At 31.7% G+C, this 27112-nt stretch overlaps 2 protein-coding genes across 2 annotated transcripts in view; one reads left to right on the top strand and one right to left on the bottom strand.

Moving 5' to 3' along the window:
* The window catches only part of LOC134709808 (tRNA (32-2'-O)-methyltransferase regulator THADA-like), a 92275-nt gene extending 65824 nt beyond the window's left edge, over positions 1–26451 (bottom strand). Inside the window, exons 1-11 of the mRNA XM_063569947.1 lie at positions 26317–26451; positions 24397–24470; positions 23104–23216; positions 22204–22355; positions 20843–20924; positions 20019–20194; positions 19144–19232; positions 18423–18637; positions 17405–17470; positions 17093–17210; positions 14256–14519 (exon numbers count right to left, since the gene is read on the bottom strand). Of these exons, the coding sequence (XP_063426017.1) occupies positions 14256–14519; positions 17093–17210; positions 17405–17470; positions 18423–18637; positions 19144–19232; positions 20019–20194; positions 20843–20924; positions 22204–22355; positions 23104–23216; positions 24397–24470; positions 26317–26320 (1353 nt within the window). The 5' untranslated portion in view covers positions 26321–26451. The remainder of the gene's footprint in view (positions 1–14255; positions 14520–17092; positions 17211–17404; positions 17471–18422; positions 18638–19143; positions 19233–20018; positions 20195–20842; positions 20925–22203; positions 22356–23103; positions 23217–24396; positions 24471–26316) is intronic.
* A 173-nt stretch (positions 26452–26624) lies between these two features.
* The window catches only part of LOC134709790 (pleckstrin homology domain-containing family H member 1-like), a 70130-nt gene continuing 69642 nt past the window's right edge, over positions 26625–27112 (top strand). Inside the window, exon 1 of the mRNA XM_063569934.1 lies at positions 26625–26719. The gene's annotated coding sequence lies outside the window, so the exon portion shown is untranslated. The remainder of the gene's footprint in view (positions 26720–27112) is intronic.

Here is a 27112-nt window from a genome sequence, read left to right as displayed (position 1 = left end):
CCTGAAAATGGGGTCAAGTTCAAATGGTACCTGCCAGAGAGAAATGTATAACTATAGTTGGATCTACTCAGCATAGTTCTTAATAAAATAATTGACATAATATAGGTTTATGACACAAAATAAATGTCATTGTCCAGAAACTACAAAAATGCTTGTTTTTGGCCATTTTTTGGACCAAATTCCTTAACCTTTTGTATCATAACCCCAAAAAGCAATCCCAACCCTCCTTTTGTGGTATTGCACCTTATTGTAAATTTCATAAAGATCCACTCACTTTAACTAAAGTGATTGTCTGGAAACCAAATGTGTCTTCAGAATCAACACTGACCGCGACACTGACAACATCATAGCATTATAAGAACCCAAAACTTTTTTGCAGTCAAATACAAATAGACTTAAACACAAAAATATAACATTGACCAATGAACCATGAAAATGAGATGAAGGTAAGATAAAACCTGCCAGATTGACATGAACTTCTTACAATCATTCCATACACCAAATATCAATGATCTATTGCTTTTAGTACTCGAAAAAAACAGAAATTAACATAAAACTTAACATTGACCAATGAGCCATGAAAATGAGGTCAAAGTCAGAATACCTACCAGACTAACATGTACCAATTACAATACACCATATACAGTTGATCAATGCTTGATAGATCTGAGAAACACCTAATCACGTAACTTTAACCTTGCTCATTATACTTAAAATGAGGTCAAGGTTAGGGCAATTGTTTAGACATGTAGACATTGCAAGTAACCAAATTACTAAATAAAGTCATCCTATTACTCATAACAAGTGAGAAATTTACATGACAATCAATCAAGCAGTCTTTAAACCATGAAAATGAGTTCAAGTACAAAGATCATATGACAGATGTCTATGTCATAACATAAAGTATCTCCATACAAGGCATTAAGTATCAAGGTATCCTAACTTCTAAAATATAAAGCTGTAAACAAAAAGTTTACACCATTCACAAAGTAATACCTTTGCCTTGCAAACAGAGACTTTTGTCACAAACTGACAATGCTGTGAAAAAAAAGGAAAATGACCAACAGCAGTCTACAAAACACAACATTGATAACTTATAGTAATACAACCAAACCAAAATCTACAGGTGAACTTAGCTGCTCCTAAAGGGAAAGCAGATTCTGCTCCACATGTTGCACACATTGTACTACTCATTTAAGAACCAACACCAGTGATAAGTTCAATTCAGTAATGTCACATTCAAGGAAATGAGGACATCTCAAAGTTACAGTAAAGTCTTTAACATGGAGCAAAATATCCTTTCACTAGCTTCTAATGTAACCAACAATAATAAACAGCTGCTTCATGAGTTCATGATATGCCTGTCACCTGTGTGTATTATCAAAACATACAGCACAAAATGTTAAACAAAAGTGTGCACACGCTGAAATGTCTCGCCTTCTTTACTAATCATTGTTATTATGTTGATAGTCCTAAATATAAAGCTTTATTACAACTGTCACATAAACTCAACATTAACCAAGAAAAGAAAACATTGATCAATAAACCATGAAAATGAGGTCAAGGTCAGTTGAACCATTCCAGGCAGACATGTACAGCTAACAATTCTTCCATACAACAATATAGTTGACCTATTGCTTATAAATTAAGAAAAACAGACCAAAACATTAATACTTAACACTTAGCAATGAACCCTGAAAATGAGGTCAAATAAAACCTGTGCGACTGACATTTAGATCATAACATATTTCCATACACTAAATATAGTTGACCTATTGCATATAGCATTAGAAAAATAGACCAAAACTCAAAAACTTAATTTTGACCACTGAACCATAAAAATGAGGTCAAGGTCAGATGACACCAGTCAGCTAAACATGTACACCATGCAAACATTCCATACACCAAATATAGTAGACATATTGCATAAAGTATAAGAAAAACAGACTAAAACACAAAAACTAAACTATAACCACTGAACCATGAAAATGAGGTCAAGGTCAGATGACACCTGCCAGTTGGAGTGTACACCTTTCGGTCCCTCCATACACCAAATATATTATTCATTTGTATGCAGTATCTGAGATATGGACTTGACCACCAAAACTTAACTGATTCATGAAATGAGGTCTAGGTCAGTAAAAACTGGCTGACATGAGGACCTTGTAAAGCAGGCGCATCCCAAATAAAGTTATCCTATTACTTATAATAAGAGAGAATTAAACATTACAAAAAATCTGAACTTTTTTTTTCAAGTAGTCACTGAACCATGAAAATGAGGTCAAGGACATTGGACATGTGACTGTCAAAAATTTGTTACCAGATGCATCTAAAAACAAAGTATCCGGGTCTTCTTCCTTCTAAAATATAAAGCTTTAAAGAAGTTAGCTAACAAGTAAAAATCCCCTCCCCCCTTTTTTTTTCTTTTTCAAAAACTCAAAAATAATTTTTTTAATCACCATCAAAAAGTAAACAGATCTTTAGATTAATATAAGTAAGAAGAGTGTAAAGTTTTGAGCAATAATCATACATTGTTTTTGAAAAACAGAGTATATATCTCCCTATTGATATGATATTCCCTGGCTTGTATTTACTATCATGATTTCTTTGATAGATGGTTGCTGTTCACAAGGAAGCTATCAAACCAAGAGTTCCAAATGGTGAAGTTGAAATCATCCCTTCGTAAATTTTACGAGCACCATCACGAGTTAGTTGACCCTTATGGAATAACCGTTTCACACATGATATTGGATATGTTCTTATGTCGTAACTACAATCCCCTTCCCTTTCATGAATGTGACCTGTACCGAATTAGACTATTTACTGTATTTGTTATCACATTAGCAACACGATGGGTGACACATGTGGAGCAGGATCTGCTTACCCGTCCTGAGCACCTGAGATCACCCCTAGTTTTTGGAGGGGTTTTGTTGTTTATTCTTTAGTTTTCTATGTTGTGTCATGTGTACTATTGTTTATCTGTTTGTCTTTTTCATTTTTAGTCATAGCGTTATTTTTGATTTATGAGTTTGACTGTCCCTTTGGTATCTTTAGTCCCTCTTTTATGATGAGTTGGACATTTGCCAAACCTGTTTGTAATGGTAAAGGAATAAACTGAACTATCAAGTACTTTAAATTCAGAAATTACTGCATCATTATTACTGCAACTTTTTCAAGAATGGACAAAAAATGTGATTTTAATTATTGCAATTTTGAAAAAAACCTGCATACAGGTCTATTTACACATTGCGACTTGAATGGAGAGTTATCTTATTAGCACCTATACCAGATCTTCTTATATTTATGTTCCAGATATTGGAATGAGTTCTTACTATAGTCATCCTCACTAAAAGTCACATTAATCACATTAATAAAAACCTTGCAATAATTTCTGTATTAACAATATTTTATATGCTAAAATAAAACGGTTATTGCATACATTTGTAATTTTCCTTTATATTATATTGCAACTGTAAGCTGGATCAACAAGATTTAAACAAAAAAAGAATGGTTTATATAACCCAATGCTATAAAAAACAAAACTGAAAAAGATTTTTTTTTTAAATTATCTTGCATTATCTGACATAAGTTATCATGTTCTTATATAAAAATGCAAGAACCTCTAAAACAGTTACTTCCAATTATATTAGCTCAGAGGTATAAATAGACTAGATATACAGAGCTCCAGATAATAATTCACAAATTGGGCTTTTTACCCACCATTTTCTTATATAATTGGGTGATAAAGGTTTTTAATTGCATTATCAATTCCAATTCACCCCTCAAGTTGATACCAAATTGGGTTTTTCACCACCAAGCTCCTTAATGTATTGGGTTTTTTCATCAACACAATATTAATATTTAGGCAATATCAACCCCAGATTTTTTTTCCATCTTAAATATGTTTCTTTCTTTGTTTAGCTGTTTTATTTGGTTTAGGGTAAGGGTTAGGGTTATTTGCTATCTGTTTTATTTGGTTTATTCACTGAGGAGCAATTGTAGCATTAATTTGTGTCCTGTTTCAAACCTTCGGCCATTTTTGTATTTTCTCACAAAAACGGATGTGTGTATTCACAGGCACTCGTCTTATACCTTTATATAATAAATTGTGAGACCAGTGCCTGTGTGTGTAATCATTAATTAACCTTAAAATGAAGAAAGAAAATAGTATAAAAACTCTAATTATACTTGAATGTTTTTGTTTTATTCAATTTACATAAATCTGGGTTTAGTTGTCTTTTATTAGAAATTTTGGTTTCTGATGCTATATCATGTCATAATTGATTTGGCCATTTCACTTTTTCCAACTGATTTTGTTTTTGACGAAACCCCGTGTTTATTAGCAATGTTCTCGTTAAGGTACGCACACACGCCCGTGCTTTCGATGGACGCTTCCTGAAACACTGGCTGAGTCTTGTTATCATCATAACTTTCCCTCAGCTTTTCAAAAGAAGCAGAAAACATGCTTCTATTCAATATTTTACCGGACATTCACTTTCGTTTTAATTCAATGTATGTTATGATAATTCCCGAGCAATGCGAAAAAAATATGACAACATGACACGCACTAATTGGATAAACGCTGAGAAGATTGAAATGTTTTCAAAAACACGTGTACCTATTGAGCAAGAGAAAACTCCAACAGGGACCCATTTTAGCTTGATGTAGGGATCTATTTTTAGAACGAAAGGAAATTTCCAATTATAAATATTATAAAAATAGATTTTCGCGATGACTGTAAACAGATAAGGGTAAATAACGCAAACGGTAGCCAATAAAAGGGTTGAGAACTCATGGTTTTGGTATATAATTGGGTTTCCTTTGAATTAATTGGGTTATTAAACCCTGAAATGGGCAATTGCATTGGGTTTTTTATTATTTGTATTGCGTGATCACGCAAATACGCAGCTTATCTGGAGCTCTGATATAAAAAGATGTGGTGTGAGTGCCAATGAGACAACTCTCCATCCAAATAACAATTTAAAAAAAGTAAACCATTAAAGGTCAATGTATGGTCTTCAACATGGAGCCTTGGCTCACACCGAACAACAAGCTATAAAGGACCCCAACATTACTAGTGTAAAACCATTCAAACAGAAACACCAACGGTCTAATACTACTTCATCATTCCACTGATTGATGCAATTGGAATTATAGGTGTTTAAAAACACAGTAACTCAACTAATTTTTGTCAAAAGTAAAATCACAAAAATTCCTAACTAAGGAATACTGAGGAAAGTTTATGGAAAGTCCAGAATCAAATGGCTAAATTATTAAATGGGACTTTCACAAAAAACAAACCAAATTACAAAACTCCAAGGAAAATTCAAAACAGGAAGTCTTTTATAATATAAAAAAAAGACCAAAACTAAAAAAAAAGTCTTTTATAATATGACAAAATCAAAAGCTCAAACACATCAATCAGATGGAAATCAACTGTCATATTCCTGATGTGGTACAGGCATTTACCCAACATGCTCAAGTAGAAAACGGTTTATTAAATCTGGTTTAATAGATAGCTATTAAAACCTCACACTTGTATTACATATGCATATAATCTGTTATATTGACTATAAGTTTAAACAAACATACCAATATAAATATTCAAGTATATGTTAACAAAATTCTTCTGTGAATATACCTGCGTTGCATGATAACTGCAAAAGTAATTATTTGACTAGAAAAGGTACAAAATGCTAAAGAGGGGAGAAAGATACCAGAGGGAGATTCAAACTCATTAGTTGAAAATAAACTGACAACGCCATGGCTAAAAAATATAAGATGACAAACAGAAATACAATAATACACAAAACACAACATAGAAAACTAAAGACTAAGCAACAAAACCCCAACCAACCTTGTAATACACAAATATATATTACAGACATGGTTGATTTTTAAGAATAACATTTATATTTAAATACATATATATAAAGAATTCAAAACAGAGAATTTATATTTTTAGTACTTCTATAGAATATAATTTAAACAGAATGTACCCATCGAATGTAAAAAGTTTTTTAAATGACAAAATATTACCTTACAACATATAACCTTGACATATAACAATTATCTTGGTCAATACAGGTAAAAGAACACCAGGGTAGTATTTTGACAACCAAAATAATCAAGCAGACGGTCTTTGATCAAACAATCACCATAATGGCGTTATCCAAATCATTTCAGAAGGGACAAGTTCCAATATCCTGCCAGATGTGTGAAGAGTCCAGTGATATCAAATGGAAATGCATACAGTGTGACTTTCTCTTATGTACAAAATGTCAGAGACTTCATGAGAAAGTAAAATCTACAGACCAGCATACCATAATAGACATTAAGGATATAGCCTCTCATCAAAAACAAACCATGGATAAACCAGATTTTAGCAACATTCTGTGCGGAATTCATGCAGGCCAAAACTGTTGTTTATATTGTCAATCATGTGAAGTAGTTGTCTGCCCTTTGTGTATTACAAAAATTCATAACAAACACAAGATGATTGAATTAGCTGAAGGATATGAACTTACATTAAAATCTTTGAAAAAGATTGATTCTGAGATTGAAAAGGAAGTAGGTCAAAATGAAACAGAATTACGTAAATTTGGAATTTTAAAATCTACAGAAGATTCAAAATATGAATTAGAAAAACAGAAAATTAATAGCCACGAAAAATATTTAAAGGATGAAGTTGAAAAACATACAAGTAAACTTATGAAAGAACTTGATCAAAGAAAGGAAATGCTGACGGACTCAGTGAATGATGCCAAAAACAGATCAGAGAAGACCAACAAAGATTTAAATCTTAGAAGGAACAATTTAAGCCAAGCCTTCAATTCAAATAATGCTAATAAAATTTTCAGTATATATTCAGAAGAGAAAACTTCAAGAAACCAAACCATAGAGCATGTCAAAACTACATTTAAAAAGCTACCAACATTTGTGCCTCAAAAACTAGAAGTTAAAGAATTCCAATTTGGGTCATTAGTGGAAACTAATGATGACAAAAAGCAATTTGAATTTAAAGTGATAAAACAATACAAAACAACACTTCCAAATGTTGAAAATTTAGTCTGTTGCAGTGATGCATCAATGTGGATCAGTTATTCTATGAGCCATAAATTAAAAAACATGAAAAGGACCAATGAATCATTACAAGAGGTACTCGCAGTTGAGATTGATGTATATAACATGGCATTACTACCATCTGATGACCTCCTCCTATCTACAAAGGAATCTAACCTTAAAATACTTTCCTATAGCAGCAGTAAAGTGGAATCAACAAAGTACAGTGTAAATCCCTTAATAACCCTTGCTGTCCATGTAACAGGTGACCATAAACTCTTAGTGAGTACAAGAGAGAGTCAACCAAAGTCATTCCCGGTCAATGGTCCTAGACAAGTCATCATGATGAATATGGATGGGAAAAAGGAAAAAGTGTATCAGGCAGACACCAAAGGCAGACCTATATTTACCGTTCCACGACGAATCACTGCAGACAATGATAACATTTATGTTATTGATCAACTCAAAAAAGACTTTGAAGGTAGGATAGTGGCGTTAGATAAAACTAATGGAGTGAGATGGATATATAGTGGCAATCCAGATATAAACAAGGAACACACATTCAAACCTGCAGATTTAGTGGTGACAATATCAGACAATATTATAGTTACAGATGATGAGCATCACATGATTCATATCCTGAACACTTTGGGACAGTGTATTCATTACATTAACACTAAGGATCAGTTAGGTATTGTGTTACCATACTCTTTAGATATTGACAATGCAGGGACATTATACATAGGCTGTAATACATACATAAGTGAGCCTGATGAGGCCAAAATATATACTGTTCAAGTTTCTGGTTTCTGATTTACTGTTTGTAATTATTTCCCTTGCCTGTATTCTGATCTTCCTTCTATATAATTCTGTTTTTACAAAATTAAATTGCATTTTGTAATTCATAATTTTTTTAGAAATTTTTTAAAGCCATAATAGACCAAAAAAAAAAATGGAACACAGATGAGAAATAAATTCATCATAATTACCAGGACTAATTTTTGTATTTACGCCAGTCGCACATTTTGTTTACAAGGAACACATCAGTAATGCTCAATCCAAAAGAGTTAAAAAGTCCAAAAAAAGTACGAAAATGAGGACCAAAATTCCTAGAAGTGTTGCCAAACAGGACAGTTTTGCATTTTTGTTATTCTATTTTTCTGACAAATTACAGAATTTGTACTTACTTAAGCATCACAACAAGGGCCTCCATGTGGAAAAGTATCCACTTATGTAATGAGCTTTCTTAAGTCAGTACTTTTATTGCTGTTTCATCACAAAGTCAAAGTGAGAACTTTAATATGGAGCAAAAGCCACCTTACTTCCATCAACAAAATCTTATTTCACATTAGGGGACAACCACTATGTTTTCAAGAGCAATAGAGGTTGCAAGTGAAATTACCATGATTCAGCACATATTTTGGGTAAAATCGACAAAATCTCTGCAAACTAATTTTTATTACATTTAACATATTTGACACTATCCTATTTATTAATAATAAAAATCTTATAAATCTTTAGCTCAAAGAACTTATTTCTCGTCCTGAAAATACAGATAATCCTGGTAGCTTTGATAACTATATTTTCTATAAACAAACCCATTTGTGACCTGTGAAATAGACACATTTGACATTTTTTTCTTGTTTCCTGATTTTAGATATGTAATGATAAAAATCTTTGTTTTTATCTCATAATACCAACTTCTAATTTCCTTATACAATCCTGTTTGTGATGTTTTATATATTTTTTATGACAAATTTTCTAGTTTCTTGTTTTCAAAGATATCATAATAAAGATTCTTAAACAAACCATGTGTGTGTTACTTAAAATAGACATTGTAGTAAACAAGAGTGCATATAAACTGAAATGTCTTGCCTTCTATACTAATCATTGATATTATGTTGATAGTCCTAAATATAAAGCTTTATTACAACTGTCAGATAAATGGATAAACTGAACATTAACCAAGATAACTAAACATTGTCCAATGTCAATGAACCATGAAAATGAGGTCAAGGTCAGATGAACAATGCCAGGCAGACATGTAGAGCTAACAATTATTCCATACAACAAATATAGTTGACCTAATTGCTTATAGTTTATGAAGAAAAAAAACCCAACACAAAAACTTAATACTGAGTAATGAACAATGAAAATGAGGTCAAGTTCAAATAAAACCTACACAACTGACATAATAGATAATAAAACATTTCCATACACCAAATATAGTTGACCTATGGCATATAGTATTATATAAAAAGACCAAAACTCAAAAACTTAACTTTAACCACTAAACCATGAAAATGAGGTCAAGGACAAATGACATCTGCCCACTAGACATGTACATCTTACAATCATTCCAACAAATATAGAACAACTATTGCATAAAATATGAGAAAAACAGACCGAAACACAAAAAACTTTAACCACTTAAAACCATGAAAATGAGGTCAAGGTCGGATGACACCTGCCAGTTGGACATGTAAACCTTACAGTCCTTCCATACAACGAATATACTAGACCTATTGCTTATATTATCCGAGATATGGACTTGACCACAAAAAACTTAACCTTGTTCACTGATCCATAAAATGAGGTTGAGGTCAAGTGAAAATTGTCTGACTAGCATGAGGACCTTGCAAGGTATGCACATACCGAATATAATTATCCTATTACTTATAATAAGAGAGAATTTAACATTACAAAAAATCTGAACTTTTTTTTCAAGCGGTCACTGAACCATGAAACTGAGGTCAAGGACATTAGACATGTGACTGACGGAAAGTTCGTAACATGAGGCATCTATACACAAAGTATGAAGCATCCAGGTCTTCTACCTTCTAAAATATAAAGCTTTTAAGAAGTGAGCTGACACTGCCGTCGGATCACTATCCCTATGTCAAGCTTTCTGCAACAAAAGTTGCAGGCTCGACAAAAATGTTCCTCCATTCACAACATTGATATAAAAAATTTCCAATTTTCATTGATTAAAAAAAAAACCACCGTAATTTAACAAAAATCAAATATTTTCACCATAATTGTCTTTGTAGATTTAGTAAAATTAATTTGACATCATAGACATAATTATTCTGAAGTAGTTACATTGACCAACAAAACATGAAAATGAGGTCAAGGTCATCATATGACATACTTCATATACACATAACAACCATTTCATACACTAAATATAGTTTACCTATTGCTTAGAGTATATGAGATTCATACTTGACCTTATTTATAAATTATCTTTTTCTACTGATGTTTATTTTACTACATCAGTTAGATTTCTGGTTTTGAAGGCTAATTGCAAAGAATATTAAAAGTAATTTTTACTGCTGATTACCTCAAATTCCAGCTGCAAATTCATTTTCAAACATTTTTGGAACAAGATCTAAAAAGAATTAGTTTGAAAAGCAATTTCTTACAAATTGTTTAAAAAAAAACAATTTTTACACAGACAAACAACTTCAAACAAAAGTGGACAGACAATCTATATTTAAATTGACCATCATGTATAATTTGTGAAGTTGATGCAGAATATTTATAAACAAGCTAGGTCTTTGTATCTTCTGGTGAACTTTTTTAGAAATAGGATGAGAAGATCTTTGACTTAAGGTGGTACCTAACCTTACAGGGAGATAACTCTGTAAAGTCAGCTAAACGTTTAGACATATAGATAACAAAATATTTCCATACACCAAATATAGTTGACCTATGGCATACAGTATTATATAAAAAGACCAAAACTCAAAAACTTAACTTTAACCACTAAACCATGAAAATGGGGTCAAGGACATATGACATCTGCCCACTAGACATGTACATCTTACAATCATTCCAACAAATATAGAACAACTATTGCATAAAATATGAGAAAAACAGACCGAAACACAAAAAACTTTAACCACTTAAAACCATGAAAATGAGGTCAAGGTCGGATGACACCTGCCAGTTCGACATGTGAACCTTACAGTCCTTCCATACAACGAATATTATAGACCTATTGCTTATATTATCCGAGATATGGACTTGACCACAAAAAACTTAACCTTGTTCACTGATCCATAAAATGAGGTTGAGGTCAAGTGAAAATTGTCTGACTAGCATGAGGACCTTGCAAGGTATGCACATACCGAATATAATTATCCTATTACTTATAATAAGAGAGAATTTAACATTACAAAAAATCTGAACTTTTTTTTCAAGCGGTCACTGAACCATGAAACTGAGGTCAAGGACATTAGACATGAAACTGACGGAAAGTTCGTAACATGAGGCATCTATATACAAAGTATGAAGCATCCAGGTCTTCTACCTTCTAAAATATAAAGCTTTTAAGAAGTGAGCTGACACAAGTGTCGGATCACTATCCCTATGTCAAGCTTTCTGCAATAAAAGTTGCAGGCTCGACAAAAATGTTCCTCCATTCACAACATTGATATAAAAAATTTCCAATTTTCATTGATTAAAAAAAAAACCACCGTAATTTAACCAAAATCAAATATTTTCACCATAATTGTCTTTGTAGATTTAGTAAAATTAATTTGACATCATAGACATAATTATTCTGAAGTAGTTACATTGACCAACAAAACATGAAAATGAGGTCAAGGTCATCATATGACATACTTCATATACACATAACAACCATTTTATACACTATATATAGTTTACCTATTGCTTAGAGTATATGAGATTCATACTTGACCTTATTTATAAATTATCTTTTTCTACTGATGTTTATTTTACCACATCAGTTAGATTTCTGGTTTTGAAGGCTAATTGCAAAGAATATTAAAAGTAATTTTTACTGCTGATTACCTCAAATTCCAGCTGCAAATTCATTTTCAAACATTTTTGGAACAAGATCTAAAAAGAATTAGTTTGAAAAGCAATTTCTTACAAATTGTTTAAAAAAAAACAATTTTTACACAGACAAACAACTTCAAACAAAAGTGGACAGACAATCTATATTTAAATTGACCATCATGTATAATTTGTGAAGTTGATGCAGAATATTTATAAACAAGCTAGGTCTTTGTATCTTCTGGTGAACTTTTTTAGAAATAGGATGAGAAGATCTTTGACTTAAGGTGGTACCTAACCTTACAGGGAGATAACTCTGTAAAGTCAGCTAAACATTTTAATTATGTTGTGTTGTAAAAGGAATATTAAGCTTCTAAATTATCAAAATTGATGTTTGTCAAACTGCTATATAACCAGTGTAATTTTTCTGACAAAACGGTTGGTTAAGATTTTTATTTTTTTTATATTTTTATTAAAGGGTCAAAGTGAATATTTTGACAAATTTTCATGAAAATTAAACGAGCCAAATTAATTTTAGTGAAAGTGTTGGGTACCACCTTAATCCTGGTTAATAAACTTTCTGCTCAGTCACAGTTGACGTTTTATAAAGTCTGAGTAGCAGCTGCAAGCTCTTAAATACTGTATGAGTTATATAAAGATTTAGTTAAATTTGTATGAAAATATATAGGACAACAATTTTTTGGACTGCAATTCATCATTTTCAATAAAGAAGGTGACTGAACACAAGAACATGCACACATTTGGGAATATCCATTCTTAATTGCTAGGGAAGAGATTTTATGATACATTTGTTTTATTATTTTTAGCTCAAAGTAATTTCTTGTCATAAAATTATGTTACTTTAATTAAACAAACCCATTTATGATCTGTCAAATAGATTACATTTGACAAATTTTCTGGTTTCCTGAGTTCAGGTAAAGGTTATGATAAAAATCTACGTTTTTTTCTCATAATAATCATTTCTGGTTTCGTTATACAATTTTGTTTGTGATGTTTAAATATTTTTCCATATGACAAATTTTCTGGTTTCCTGTTTCAAATATTGTTGAAGCAAGACCAAAATAGAATAAATTTGAAAAACGCCAATCTTTTACAAAATGGTTTTGAAGGTGGTACCTAAGACTACAGGGAGATAACTCTGTAAAGTTAGCTAAACATTTTAATGATGTTGTGTTGTAAAAGGAATATAAAGCTTCCCCATGATAAAAATTGGTGTTTGTCAAACTGCAATAGAACCAGTGTAATTTTTCTGACAAAACGGTTGGTTCAAAATTAAATACTTTGACAAAATTTTATGAATATTAAACGAGCAAAATTAATTTTAGTGAAAGTGTTGGGTATCACCTTAAAAAATCCATTTATACACAGACAAAGAACTACAAACAAAAGTACATGTAGAGAGACAAACTACATATACTGACAGAAACAGCTTTATTAACAAGGAGAGCTAAAAATGATGGCCTTCCTTTAAAAAAAAAACACATGTATAAATTGTTTCATTATAGTGAAAAACAGTTTATCTTCATTAGCTAAATTTAACACTTCCTGTTATACTCAATCAAACACATCTATGGAAACAATGAAGAATCAAACATTATTTTATAAGTTATTTATTCTGCAACATTGATTTCATTGTAAATGTATTTACACTTTTGGTATTTAGCTGAATCTTGCCTCAGAATGACCTTAGATCTACTTCGAATCACCTTTTGACGTCAAGCAACAATCACTTTTAAATTGTGACGTCAAATATTTTAAATTATTATGTCAAAGTTAATGAGAACATGTGTGATTTTACGTAATGGCGGACAAACTTGCATACAAGTGTATATACGTCTATTGTCCAAGAAAAGAAAACCTTTTTTCATTAGAAACTTTTTTCTCAATTTTCAAGGGTGAAAAGGGGGATGCGTATCAGTACTATGAATGGGTGCGTTTAATACATACCAAAAGATTGTTGACCAATACAGATGTATAAATGGCATCTAAACAAGTGAAATCATTACAATAATTACATAATCTGAAGACCACTGTAACATTCAATTTCGATGCAGCTACTTGCATGAAAGGCTGATGCATGTTAAGGGGATTGGCTTTAAGACATAGTCTTGTAATCAAATTTCCATGTAGCTGTAGGCTACTTCCATGCCAGGCAATTGCATGTTCTGGCCTCACAGTCATAAATTTTTCGAGCATGGTTTTTGTACTCGCACTCGAAAATCAACCAATCAAATTGATTGATTTCATGTTTCGAGCATGATTTTTGTGCTCCGAGCACTGAGCAAAATTTTATGCCTTCAAGGCCTTGGCTAGCTTAATCTATTCAATATGGAGCAGATTATTTTTCAATATTCAAAAGTACTTACATGACAGGCTAATGCATGTTCACTCATCTGTGACAGGATGATGCTGGAGAGATCAGAGGTCTGCTGTAAAACAAGGTCAGTCCCTATAATCTGGACTAGGTTACTTAACATCCCATATTTGCCTTTGCTTGACCAGCTGACATGGAAGATGAGTTTCTTTGTCAGATTCTGTAGGAAGATGTCGGTACTTATGTCTGATGAGCTGGCCATGGTGTGGATTTTAAGAACATTCTCGAAGATTTCTCTGGCTATGATTCTTATAACCTATAAAATAAATAAAAAATCCCTGACAATAATAAAACAATGCTCTTTGTTCAGGTTGTTGTCTCTTTGACACATTCCCCATTTCCAACACTTGATTTTTACCTTCTAGTACACATAAACTAGAAGCCTGTGTTGCTCACCTTGGTTTATGTGCATATTAAACAATGGACACAGATAAATTCACAACAAAATTGTGTTTTGATAATGGAGATGTGTTTGTAGATGTTACTTTACAGAACATTCTTGTTGTTACAATTATCTCTATCTATAATGAACTTGGCCCAGTAATTACAGTGGAAAATATTTTCTGAAAGTCTACAAAAATTTATGAAAAATGTAAAATATTGACTATAAAGGGCAATAACTCCTAAAGGGGTCAACTGACCATATCGGTCGTGTTGACTTATTTGTAACTCTTACTTTGCTGAACATTATTGCTCTATGTTCTATTTTTAGCCATGATCTTGGATGGTTGACGGGGGTCACTGGACAAAATTTTTGAACTAGATACCCCAATGATAATTGTGGCCAAGTTTTGTTTAATTTGGCCCTGTAGTTTCAGAGGAGAAGATTTTTGTAAAAGATTATGAAGATTTACGAAAAATGGTTAAAAATTGACTTTAAAGGGCAATAACTCCAAAAGGGGTCAACTGACCATTTCAGTCATGATGACTTATTTGTAAATCTTACTTTGCTGAACATTATTGCTGTTTACTGTTTATCTCTATCTATAATATTATTCAAGATAATAACCACAAACAGCAAAATTTCCTTAAAATTAAGAATTCAGGGGCAGCAACCCAACAACGGGTTGTTCGATTCATCTGAAATTTGACAGGCAGATAGATCTTGACCTGATAAACAATTTATCTCGTGCTAGATTTGCTCTAAATGCTTGGATTTTTTAGTTATAAGCCAAAAACAGCATTTTAACCCAATGTTCTATTTTAGCCATGGCGGCCATCTTGGTTGGTTGACCAGGTCACAGGACACAATTTTTAAACTCAATACCCCAATGATAATTGTGGCCAAGTTTTATTTATTTTGGCCCAGTAATTTCAGAGGAGAAGTTTTTTGTAAAAGATTACGAAGATTTACGAAAAATGGTTAAAAATTTACTTTAAAGGGCAATAACTCCTAAAGGGGTCAACTGACCATTTTGGTCCTGTTGACTTATTTGTTAATCTTATTTTGCTGAACATTATTGCTGTTTACAGTTTATCTCTATCTATAATATTTTTCAAGATAATAACCAAAAACAGCAAAATTTCCTTAAAATTACCAATACAGGGGCAGCAACCCAACAACTGGTTGTTCGATTCATCTAAAATGTTCAGGGCAGATAGATCTAGACCTGATAAACAATTTAACCACATGTCAGATTTGCTTTAAATGCTTTGGTTTTTGAGTTATGAGCCAAAAACTGCATTTTACCCCTATGTTCTATTTTTAGCCATGGCAGCCATCTTGGATGGTTGACCGGGTCACAGGACAAAATTTTTAATCTAGATACCCCAATGATGATTGTGGCCAAGTTTTGTTTAATTTGGCCCAGTAGTTTCAGAGGAGAAGATTTTTGTAAAAGTTAACGATGACGGACGACGACGGACGCAAAGTGATGGGAAAAGCTCACTTGGCCCTTCGGGCCAGGTGAGCTAAAAATGAGAGGTGTACTGACGGACATTATTACAAGCAATTGATGCCATCTGATTAGGTCATTGATGCATCATCAATTCAGAAAAAAAGACATGCTTCGACAGAATAACTAGGTAATAGGGACTCAATCTAAAAATAAAGATTGAGGTATCTAATACCTATATCAGATATTTTAAAAAATGCTTCTGGAAATATTTCTAGATCAGTATCATCAAGAAGAATGTGAAATTAGCAATAGAGTACAATACAATATATAAGTCATGTTAAAAAAAAAAAAAAAAAAAAAAAAACTATAGATAACTTCAGCCTTCAACAATGATACACAGCAATAACCACTGAAATAAGGCTCCTGGCAAGGGACAGGCACAAACAGAATGTGGCTGTGTTAAACATGGCGATAAAAATAATGCTAAAGGGGTAGCATGGTACACAAATGAAGAAGAACAAGAATTATGAAGAGTGGTAGGTAGGTTATAAAAAGTCAGGCCTAGGCCCCTGATGTGTAAATTATTTTTTAATCAAGCTAGAACAAAAGGAAACTATTCATTTAGTAGTTGTAGTTTGTTTATGTGGTTCATTAGTTTTCTCCTTTCTCGCTTTATATATAGATTAGACTGTTGGTTTTCCTGTTTGAATGGTTTTACACTAGAATATTTTGGGATCCTGTATAGCTTGCTGTTCAGTGTGAGCCAAGGCTCTGTGTTGAAGACTATACTTCAACTTTTATGGTTTACTTTTATAAATTGTGGCTTACATTGAGAGTTGTCTCATTGGCATCATATCACATCTTTTTATATCCATTTTAATAGTTCTTATAGTAACATTTTTTTTCTAAAAATCTTCTATTTACCAACTATGAATATTTGATGAGGAGAAGGTTTCCTGTGTCTTCTTACTTTATATATACATGTACCTACATCAGTAGTGTCTTCCCAAACTGTCCAAACACATGACATGATGGCCTCTATAATCTGACCTCCACCACATAGCAATGACCTCTGTTTATCTGATACTACTTCAGATTTTAAACATGAACTGAAAGAAAAAATATGGCATCACAAACTCTTGTAAATTCTGTAAATAATCTCAACTTAAATTTCTCAGCCTTACCAAAATATAGTTTCAATCAGTCTTATCTTTTAAAATCAGAGTTTGGATCAAGCTGCATGTATAAAATTGAAGATAATCATCATTACTTTTTTACATGCAATTTCTTTAACTATACATACCAAGTTTTAGAAGTCCACATATTGTAGCACTTTACAGTTAACAATTTACTGATCGAATTTGGATATCTGAAAAAAAAATCTTACTTTTAAGTATGTAATAGTTTTAGTAATTCTAGACATTGGCCAACAATGTACATGAAGTGCAGATGTAATAAGGGAAAAGAATAGATATGGTGAATCAATACTGACTATGCGGTATGAGCTTTCTGTGTCATTTGGTCAACTGTGGAGTGACGTTTCATTGGCAATCATACCTCAACTTGTTTTTATATAAAGCATTATCACTCAAATATCTAAAATACCAATATGCCACAACTAAAATGATCTACTTGTACTTTTGATGTTGTTTTTTTTTATTATTAACTGGTTTGAGGTCTCATTATCCTATAGATCAATATATATGTCTTATTATCATATATCCCAAAGCTTCCTTTGTTTCTAATAAGAAGCATGCACATAATAATAAACTTGGATATTAGTTTAAAAACAAATGAAGAGTTTATATTAAAAAAATGAATTGAAAGAATTATTTCTGCTATACATATTTAATATACTTCAGACAATTAAGTAGAAAAACAAATACATGCATTATGAAATTTACTAGCTTCAAAATGACTCAAATCAATTAGATTTTTTTAAAGTGTTTTCTATTGGCTCTAAACTAGCTTTCAGTAACTGAGAGTACTCTCAGATCAGTACTTAGTGTCTTTTTTGTTGCAAGGATGTACGAATAAACCTTTTTTTGTTAGTTGTTTTTTTAGATACTTTGTATCTGACGAGTTAATCCTTTTTCAATTATATATTATAGTTTGTTCTTATGTTGTACTCTCACACCACTGTCCCAGGTATGGGAAGGTTTGGCGCATAAGAAAAATATTTAACCTCCAATATTCTATATGTGCCTGTTACAAGTTAGTAAGTTTCTTTGAATAAGTAATCTTTTCTAAATTGATCACTCAAATCCAGACCCATAATGCAACAGCATTTATAAATTGTTCAGATTGTTATCAAAGCTTACCCTTTTTCTGATATTTTTGTCAGGGATGAAAATATATAATCTAATAGCAAACATTTCCCATCATTCATTTCTACAAGTTCTGACAGTTCCATGATTGACATTATGCCATAAAGTAGACTCAGCTGACAAGATAAGTTGTCTCCCCTGGACAAGATTGTAAAATCTGAATCATCAGCACCAGTTTTGTTTGCACCCTGAAATATGTACTCCACAACCTGTGAAAATAGATGTGATTACTATGAAAGTATAAAACTGAGTTAAGAAATGATTTGATACAGTTTTATACTGTAAAATTTAGAAAGTAAAAGGCATAGTTTTCCTAACTTTCTTTCTCTTTGTTGTTGATACAGTTATTTTAAAGAAAACCTGTTCTATATAAATTTTCATCAAAATAATTGTTTTCTGTAATATCCAATGTAAAAGCTTGATTAAAAGTGCATTTAAAAATCTGAGTGAACATCAGATTTTTAAAAAATCCTAGCTTTCCTACTTCTTATAATATATTATAAGTGTTTGCTGACCACATGGACTTTTTTTGTAAATTCATGTTGGTTTCTGATATCTGAAGCCCGATCCAAATTTCTTATTTTAATGGTATTGAAAAAAATAAGGAGACATGGTAAGATTGTCAATGAGACAACTACCCACCAGACACAACAGGATGAGGATGCTACAGTGTATAACTGTATAGAATTATGTCAAATATTTGGTAATGCCATACCTTTGCTACACTATTCTTAGGAAATTTCAACCTGATCAGTAATATTACATTTATTGCACATGTTGTTTTACAATCCATCAAAAACTCATCTGAAAAAAAACCAAATCGTCATTCTATAAAAATAAAAGAATTTCGAAAGTGTTACAAAAAAAAAAAAAAAAGACCTTAATCAGAAATAGAACAGCAGTAAAGCATTGTTCAGTGGCTTTTGGTTTTGTCAAATGCATGTTGATGCAATATGGATGAAATATTGGTACAAAATGTTGCAGAATTCATATTTTTATAAAACAAAAGCTGGATTTATAAATGAAATCAAATAATTTAACAATATCATTTCTTTTACTCCTTGAAATTAGTGATAACATGCAAGAAAGTAAAAGACAAAAAAAAACATAGTTGTTGCTAATTAGTTTACACCAATATTTAAATTCCATACATCAATTTATTCTAAAAATAATTCATGTGAAACTTCCAATATTTGTTGATTTTGAGGTTCCATCAGGCTTTATACATATATTAGTATAAAACAAAAATTTAATGTCTAAGGGACATAATTCTAACTCCAAAATAATTTACTTGTACCAATAAGGAAAATTTCATCTAAGGTTTACCCCTGACTGTCAAGCTATCTGTTTTATACAAACAAAAAGAAAACACCACAAGTAAGAGAGAAGTTTCCTTTCCGGTCTACTACTGAGTTCTCTAGAAATCCCCCCCAAAAAAATAAAACCACCACAAACATTTAGTTTCTGGACCATCTCTATACTGAACATTGGCTGACATGTTTGATTTTTGGTGGATTGCCAGTTATAGAGCATACTAAAAAATCTAAACCCAAATAATCTTGATGATGCTTCTATTTGTCAGTACATTACCTATGTGTAAGATGTCAATATTGTGTTTTATTAATGACGTTGTTACACTACTGGTTTCTTCTGATTCTTTGCTGGACAGTGTAGAGTGGCTTTTCTGTAAAATTTTGTTCCCTGCCTGGATGCAAGCTAGACAGCTATGCATCAACTCATTCTGTCTAACTGAGGACTGTGTTGAACTATAAAGAAAAGGAAACTATAAATGTGTTGATATGTTACTGTCACATTGACTTTTGTCTTACTGTGGATTGCTTTATTTTCATGTGTATCAATTTTCGTGGATTGCTAAAAACTTGCATTTTCATGGATATATGATTTCATGGTTTTGCCAATCTCTGTATACATAGCTTATTGAAAATATGATATTTGTTGAACATTTAAAAAGTTGTTCATCTATCCCCATGAAACCCACAAAAATTAGTATCCAACGAGTAATAATGAATTCACAGTTCATCCTCTGTTCTTCATAAAAATAGTTAAAGATTTTTGGAGAATTTAAGGGGGTTCTTCATAACAAATCATAGTTTTACAATAAATAAGCAGAATTAAAAATATCTGTTAATGGTGATAAAGTTTTTGATATTTTTAAAGAGATGATATTGTCTTATTCTAGATTTACAGCAGCCACAAAAGCTCTTGATGCCAGATGGATTTATAATGTCATACTATTAGTATGGTAGAAAATAATATGCCAATGTATACTGAAAGTTGTATTAGAACAAATAATTTGACCCTACATAATAAAAATACAAACTATTTTTTTGCGAGTACAAAACCACATAGAAATTATGAAAATATTTCAAAAAAATATGATTGATAATGGTTACCTGTTTTCAGCCAGAAACTTTGATAGGATAGAGGATACATTTTGCAGAATTTCTAAGCACTGGTTGTCTATACATTTCTGACCTGTAACATATTGAAATAAACATGTATATCTATCATATGTGTGTATAGTATTATGTGTATGTATATGTATTATGTGTATGTATATATATCATGTGTATGTATATGTATCATGTGTGTGTATATAGTATTATGTGAATGTATATGTGTCATGTGTGTGTAGTATGTGTATGTATATGTATCATATGTGCATAAAATATGACAATATACTACAGCTCAATATTCTTTATAATAATGAAAGAGTTAATATATGGAGAACATCATCTCAATCATTACATTAGGTCCAGCCATGAACAGTTTGGGCAAAAATAGACACGCTTGATACTGTACTGAATTTGGATTGTGATTAAATATTTGACACATAATAGGTTTCTGAATAACTGTAGTCAAATAACTTTGAATTGTTTATATGATTTAAATTCATATTCAATTTTTTTACTATTGTGCAACACACTTTGCTGTTGCGAATTGACCCTCCCCCCTCCACTAAAAACTTTGCGGTTGTATAAAAAAACTCTTGTCATACTCAAAAGTTGCTGATGTACACATTAGAAAATGAAGTATTGTATCTAATATTCTTGATTATAGTTTATAATAAAAATTTAACATAAGAGAAGATAGTGTATGTGTTTTATGTTTTTGTCAATATATATGAAATACATAATATAATGTATATGTCGAAGTAAAACTTGCATTGGTCTTAAGTTGTATATTTCTCAACATTATCTATGACAAATGTTCCACATTATTTATGTATGTGCCTGTCCCAGGTCAGGAGCCTGTAATTCAGTGGTTGTCGTTTGTTTATGTGTTACATATTTGTTTTTTGTTCATTTTTTTTACATAAATAAGGCCGTTAGTTTTCTCGCTTGAATTGTTTTACATTGTCTTATCGGGGCCTTTTATAGCTGACTATTCATTTGTATGCAGTATGGGCTTTGCTCATTGTTGAAGGCCATACGGTGACCTATAATTGTTAATGTTTGTGTCATTTTGGTCTTTTGTGAATAGTTGTCTCATTGGCAATCATACCACATCTTCTTTTTTATATTATAACCTTTTGCAGTTTTCAAATGAAAGTGGCATTACAAGAACAAAACTTATTAAAGACAAACCATTGGTCTTTAGATGTCTTCAATGTCATGTTATATTTGTGTGATGCTGTTGCTGTTTACTTGTAGCATACCCCACATCTACTTTTATTAAAATTTGTTTGTACACAATTTGGGTAGTTGATTCTTTGACAAATTCACGGTTTTCAATCCTCAAATTTATACATTACCTAACGGAAAATTGTCCATCAATCCAGCCACCGTATCTATGTAAGTCCTGAGATCCATTGAGACTAGACATTCTGTGTGGATACTTTCCAGCTGTCTACTTAATTCTGTGACAATAAAATCACTGGACTGTGAAGGTAAACTCTGGAAGGCACTGCAAATATCGAGAAAATTTTTAGGATTTGAAAGATGAATTTTCCTTATAATTTTCAAAAACAAAACAATGAATATATATCATGCATATATTATATTAAACAGATATATCATGTTGAGGAGGGGTATTTGCAAAAAATACCATTCGAGAGAATGTTAAATTTCGAGAGCCGTAAGGCTAGGGAAATTCATTCTCAAGACTGGTATTTTTCGCAAATACCCCTCAAGAACATGATTTATCTGTTTAATTACACAGAATGTTAATGTTTATAAGCGCATTGATGATCGTGACGTTACAAGCATCCAGTCGGATAGAGTAGTTTTTGGCAAATACCCCGGCAGAGAGGGTAAAAAAGGCATATCCTTTTGGCAAATACCCCAGCGGCGTTTAAATGAACGATATTCATTTGATAACAGTAAATTGGTTAAAAATACACTGGCTAGCAACCAATCAAAATCCAGGATTTAAAATAAGGTGTAATTATATATGATATATGATATATTTTTCCTTCATATAGTTAGAATTTTGATGATAATGTAGGCATACTTTTATTCTAGGTTGAAGAACTTAAAGTACAAGAAATGCACTAGACTAAGTGTAACTTTGAACGGAACAAATTAAAATTTGAAATTTACCTCTGACTTTAATGAATCTAAGATGGGTCCTAAATAAATTCACATGGAGCTGGTACATGTAGTTTAGACCAAAGGACATCCATTATATTGATATATTGATTTTTGTGAATTACCTGATCAACACTCTTTTGACTTGATGTTTGGCAGGTAATGTAATGTAAATCTGAACAAGTTTCTGTAAAACATTTGTTATCTCCCCTTCATTGGATTTTAATCCTTTACATACCTTCAAAACAACAACAGATACATGTGAATACTTTTAAATTTACGACAGTACACAAATAATTAATTCTGCAGCAGCATATATACATAAAGATTTTTTTTAAACGATTGGTTATAAATTGTTTAGCATAAAGTGGAAGATATTTGACATGCATATCCTTTTGACAATGTGATCTACTGAATAAGACTTATTACGGGGTTTGTACTAACATGAGCAACTCAACAGGTGCCACATGTGCAGTAGAATTTGCTTATCCTTGCGAAACAATTGAGATCACTTCTAGCTTTTAGTGGAGTTTATGTTGCTTAGTCTTTATTTTTCAATGTTGTGTTTTGTGTACGTTTGTTTCTCCTTCTTTTTTGGGCATGGCATTATCAGTTAATTCTTAATATTATTTATGAGTTTGAATGTCCTGCTGGTAAATTTTGCCCCTCTTTTCAAGGAGATGAAAGATTCAAAATAGACTTTCTAAAGCTGAAAACATTTTTGAAATTTAGGATGCTTTTATTGCTTTAAAAAAGTGATGATTATAATTATGAAGGACAAAATAATAGTTAATTAAAATTTCCTTTTTAAAAAAAATATTGTGTGTAATGAGTGTTTCTGAAGGCAATATCTGTTCTATGATATCCCTATGCTTTTGTTTATTTATATCAGGCAAATTCAGATTGCAGCTATTGTTGAGAAAAATTGTGATTTTCTTTAAACCATACACAATTTATAATTGAGCTGTTCAACTACAGGTATAAATAAAACTGTGTGAATGTTTTATTTGGGCCCTTTAAAGCTCGCTGTTTGGTTTGAGCTAAGGCTCCATGTTGAAAGCCCTTCTTTGAACTATAATGGTTTACTTTTACAAATTGTAAGTCTTGGATTGAGAGTTGTCTCATTGGCACTCATACCATGTCTTCTTATATCTGCCTATCAAAATCTATTCTTACATGAGTTACAAAATACACCATCAAAGTGATCTTGGTAAAGTATTATCAAACAAATCAGTTGATTTGATTTTTAATATATCAGATATATATCAAAATGTGTGTCATTTTTCAGATTACTTTTCTCAACTATTTTAAAAGAAGATCTAAAGTGACTCATTTATAGTTTTTGGCACCTTAAACCACAAAAATAATTGATTTGTACATGTACACTGTCATGACTGTTATTGGATTAAAAGCTTTACCTCTTTAACAACAGATATCTGGTCTTTAACATTCTGTAAATCTTTTAAACTTTCAAGCTTTTCTGTTTGTTTCTCTGCAAATATATTAATTATTTTTGAATATACTTGCAGGTTCAATTTTCAGTACTACTGATAAAATATATTAGTATTCAGAAATATCATATAAAAAAAAGAAAATATGCAAATAAAGTGGAGGTAAGCAATTAAAGGAAACTGTAGGCATTAGACTATGTAAAATCCTGATACAGTAAATTTGGCTATAAAAGGCCCTGACATGAAAAATATGAAATAATTCAATAGAGAAAATGGACAATCTAATTTATAATACATAAACAGTTAACAAAAATCGAATAGAACAGACATGAACCATTGACAACCACTGAACTACAGACTCCTGACTAGGGACTTGCTCATAAAGAACATGGCATAGTTAAACATGTTTAGGGGCCAGCTGAAGGACGCCTTCGGGTGTGGGAATTTCTCGTTACATTGAAGACCTGTTGGTGACCTTTTGCTGTTGTTTTTTTATTTGGTCGAGTTGTTGTCTCTTTGACACATTCCCCATTTCCATTCTCAATTTTAATTTTATTAGAATGGTCAAACATTTCCTGAGACAACAAATAAACAGACTCATTGTGATAGTTGTTACAAAAATATTTGTTTAATGCTGATTATTTCTTAATACTAAAAAAAGAACTTTTTAATACTAAAAAAAGAACCTTTTAATACATGTATCGAACAAGACATAAAAGCGGGACAAAAATTCACAGCACTATTTCTATCCATTGACTGTCATTGGAAGATCCACTATCAACATATAGATAGGACCTTTCTATCCACAAATCAACTTATATTGATGACCAACATAGAAGTTGATATTGGATCTTCCCATGGATAGATACAAGTGCCTGATACAATTGTATGAACACAGTACACAGGCACTTGTTTCTGTCAATATGGGGTTTACTATCCATACCCGTATGTATGATTTTTCGTACGGATATAGATAGTAAACCCAATATTCTAAGGCAATTTGTATGTTACATTGTTTTTCATTGGCTGAAAGTTGCCGTCAAATCCACAGTTGACCAGGCGTAACTAAGGAGGAACAACCATTTTGAAATGATCGAATCAACAAATGTTCGATTACTACTATATAATCGAAAAAAAAAAAAAACACCTACCTCCAATTTGCTGTTTTAATGTTATTTTATCCAAATTTGAAGCTTACAGGTAACGTAATAACCTCCAGTTTGTAAGTTTTCATTCATACCACGTCACGTTTATCCATGACGCTTTTGCGCCAAAATGATACATGCAGTTTCGCGTATATTTTTTTATTTGTCAAATTTAGACATTTTTCCAAGTTTTATTGTATTATTTCTTTTTGAAATGCATTAGAATTGGAATAACAGTACTGTAGTTGAATCGCTATTAGCCTTATCAGCCGGCTGACCCGGCCGCTTGAATCTTTTGAAGCATACAACAACCACATTTCCATTGTGGTGTCAGATATTGTTTTATGACGTCAAAATTTTAAGGGAATCTGTGTAATATCCAGTAATGACGAACAAATAGCGATAAGGTGTATGGTGATTGCTAACCTATATCAGGGACGTATAGAATTATATATAGAATAGTGATCGCCACTGGCAGCAATCGACATTGACAGTAAAACCTCGTCAGATTGGCACTGACAGTAAAACCTCGTCAGATTGGCACTGACAGTAAAACCTCGTCAGATTGGCACTGAGAGTAAAACCTCGTCAGATCTCTATTGACAGTAAAACCTCGTCAAATATTGTATTTTATGACTCTGATGATAGGCACTCGTCACCCATACCCTGTGGATAAAGTATCACTAAAAAGGCTAAAATTCAAACAAACGGTTTTGTGACAATATTAAATTACAATACACACCCATTTTTCTATCTTATTCAGTTAGAATAAATGCTAGTTATTTCTTCCCAAATAAACCGCAAATTCATAAACACGATAAAGATAACTTTGTTTTTTTTTATCGCATTTTGAAACATGGGCGCAGACATCTTTTCATCCCGCAGAACATACACTTACTTATCAATAAAAAATATTTATTTAGAGAAATTTTAGGTATTCTATATATTTTTCTTATGTCTATAGCTACTTTTGATTTATAATTGTATATCTTACTGGTCATTTTATATTATTAAGAAATGTCCTTGACCGAAACATTAGCCCCGGTAGCTCAATTAAATATTTTGTTTCCGGTAAGTTAATTTTTCGTCTGCAACATTTATACTTTCACAGCCTCAGGAGATTTAAATAAACGAAATCCTTTTGGGTAAGTTACAATATATTGATATGATAATGAGGTAGATATAACGTGTAAGAGAGGACGAATTCCTTACATGAAGCTATTGCTAGACATAATTAGTATCACTTATTATTTTGAATTTTTGTTGAAATTTGATTTGATAAAACCTGAGTCTGAGACTACTATGTCTACTATGACTATGAGTTAAAGTAGTCTCTGATAAAACTTAACGAAATAGAACAAGTTTTTAATGACATAGGGAAAGGCCATAAATTATTTTCAAAAAATTATACACCTTATCGCCAATCCCGGCTGAACAGACCGCTTGTTTTTTTGACGTGAACAACTTTTCCATTGTGGGGTCAGATATTTTTTTTTATGACGTCAAAGCCTGAACCTGTGTGATATCTAGAAATGGCG

Source organism: Mytilus trossulus, chromosome 3 (assembly GCF_036588685.1).
Source record: "Mytilus trossulus isolate FHL-02 chromosome 3, PNRI_Mtr1.1.1.hap1, whole genome shotgun sequence".
In the NCBI taxonomy this organism is placed as follows: Eukaryota; Metazoa; Mollusca; class Bivalvia; order Mytilida; family Mytilidae; genus Mytilus; species Mytilus trossulus.
The sequence above is the reverse complement of the archived record's forward strand: the minus strand, read 5'-3'. Positions and strand labels throughout refer to the sequence as shown.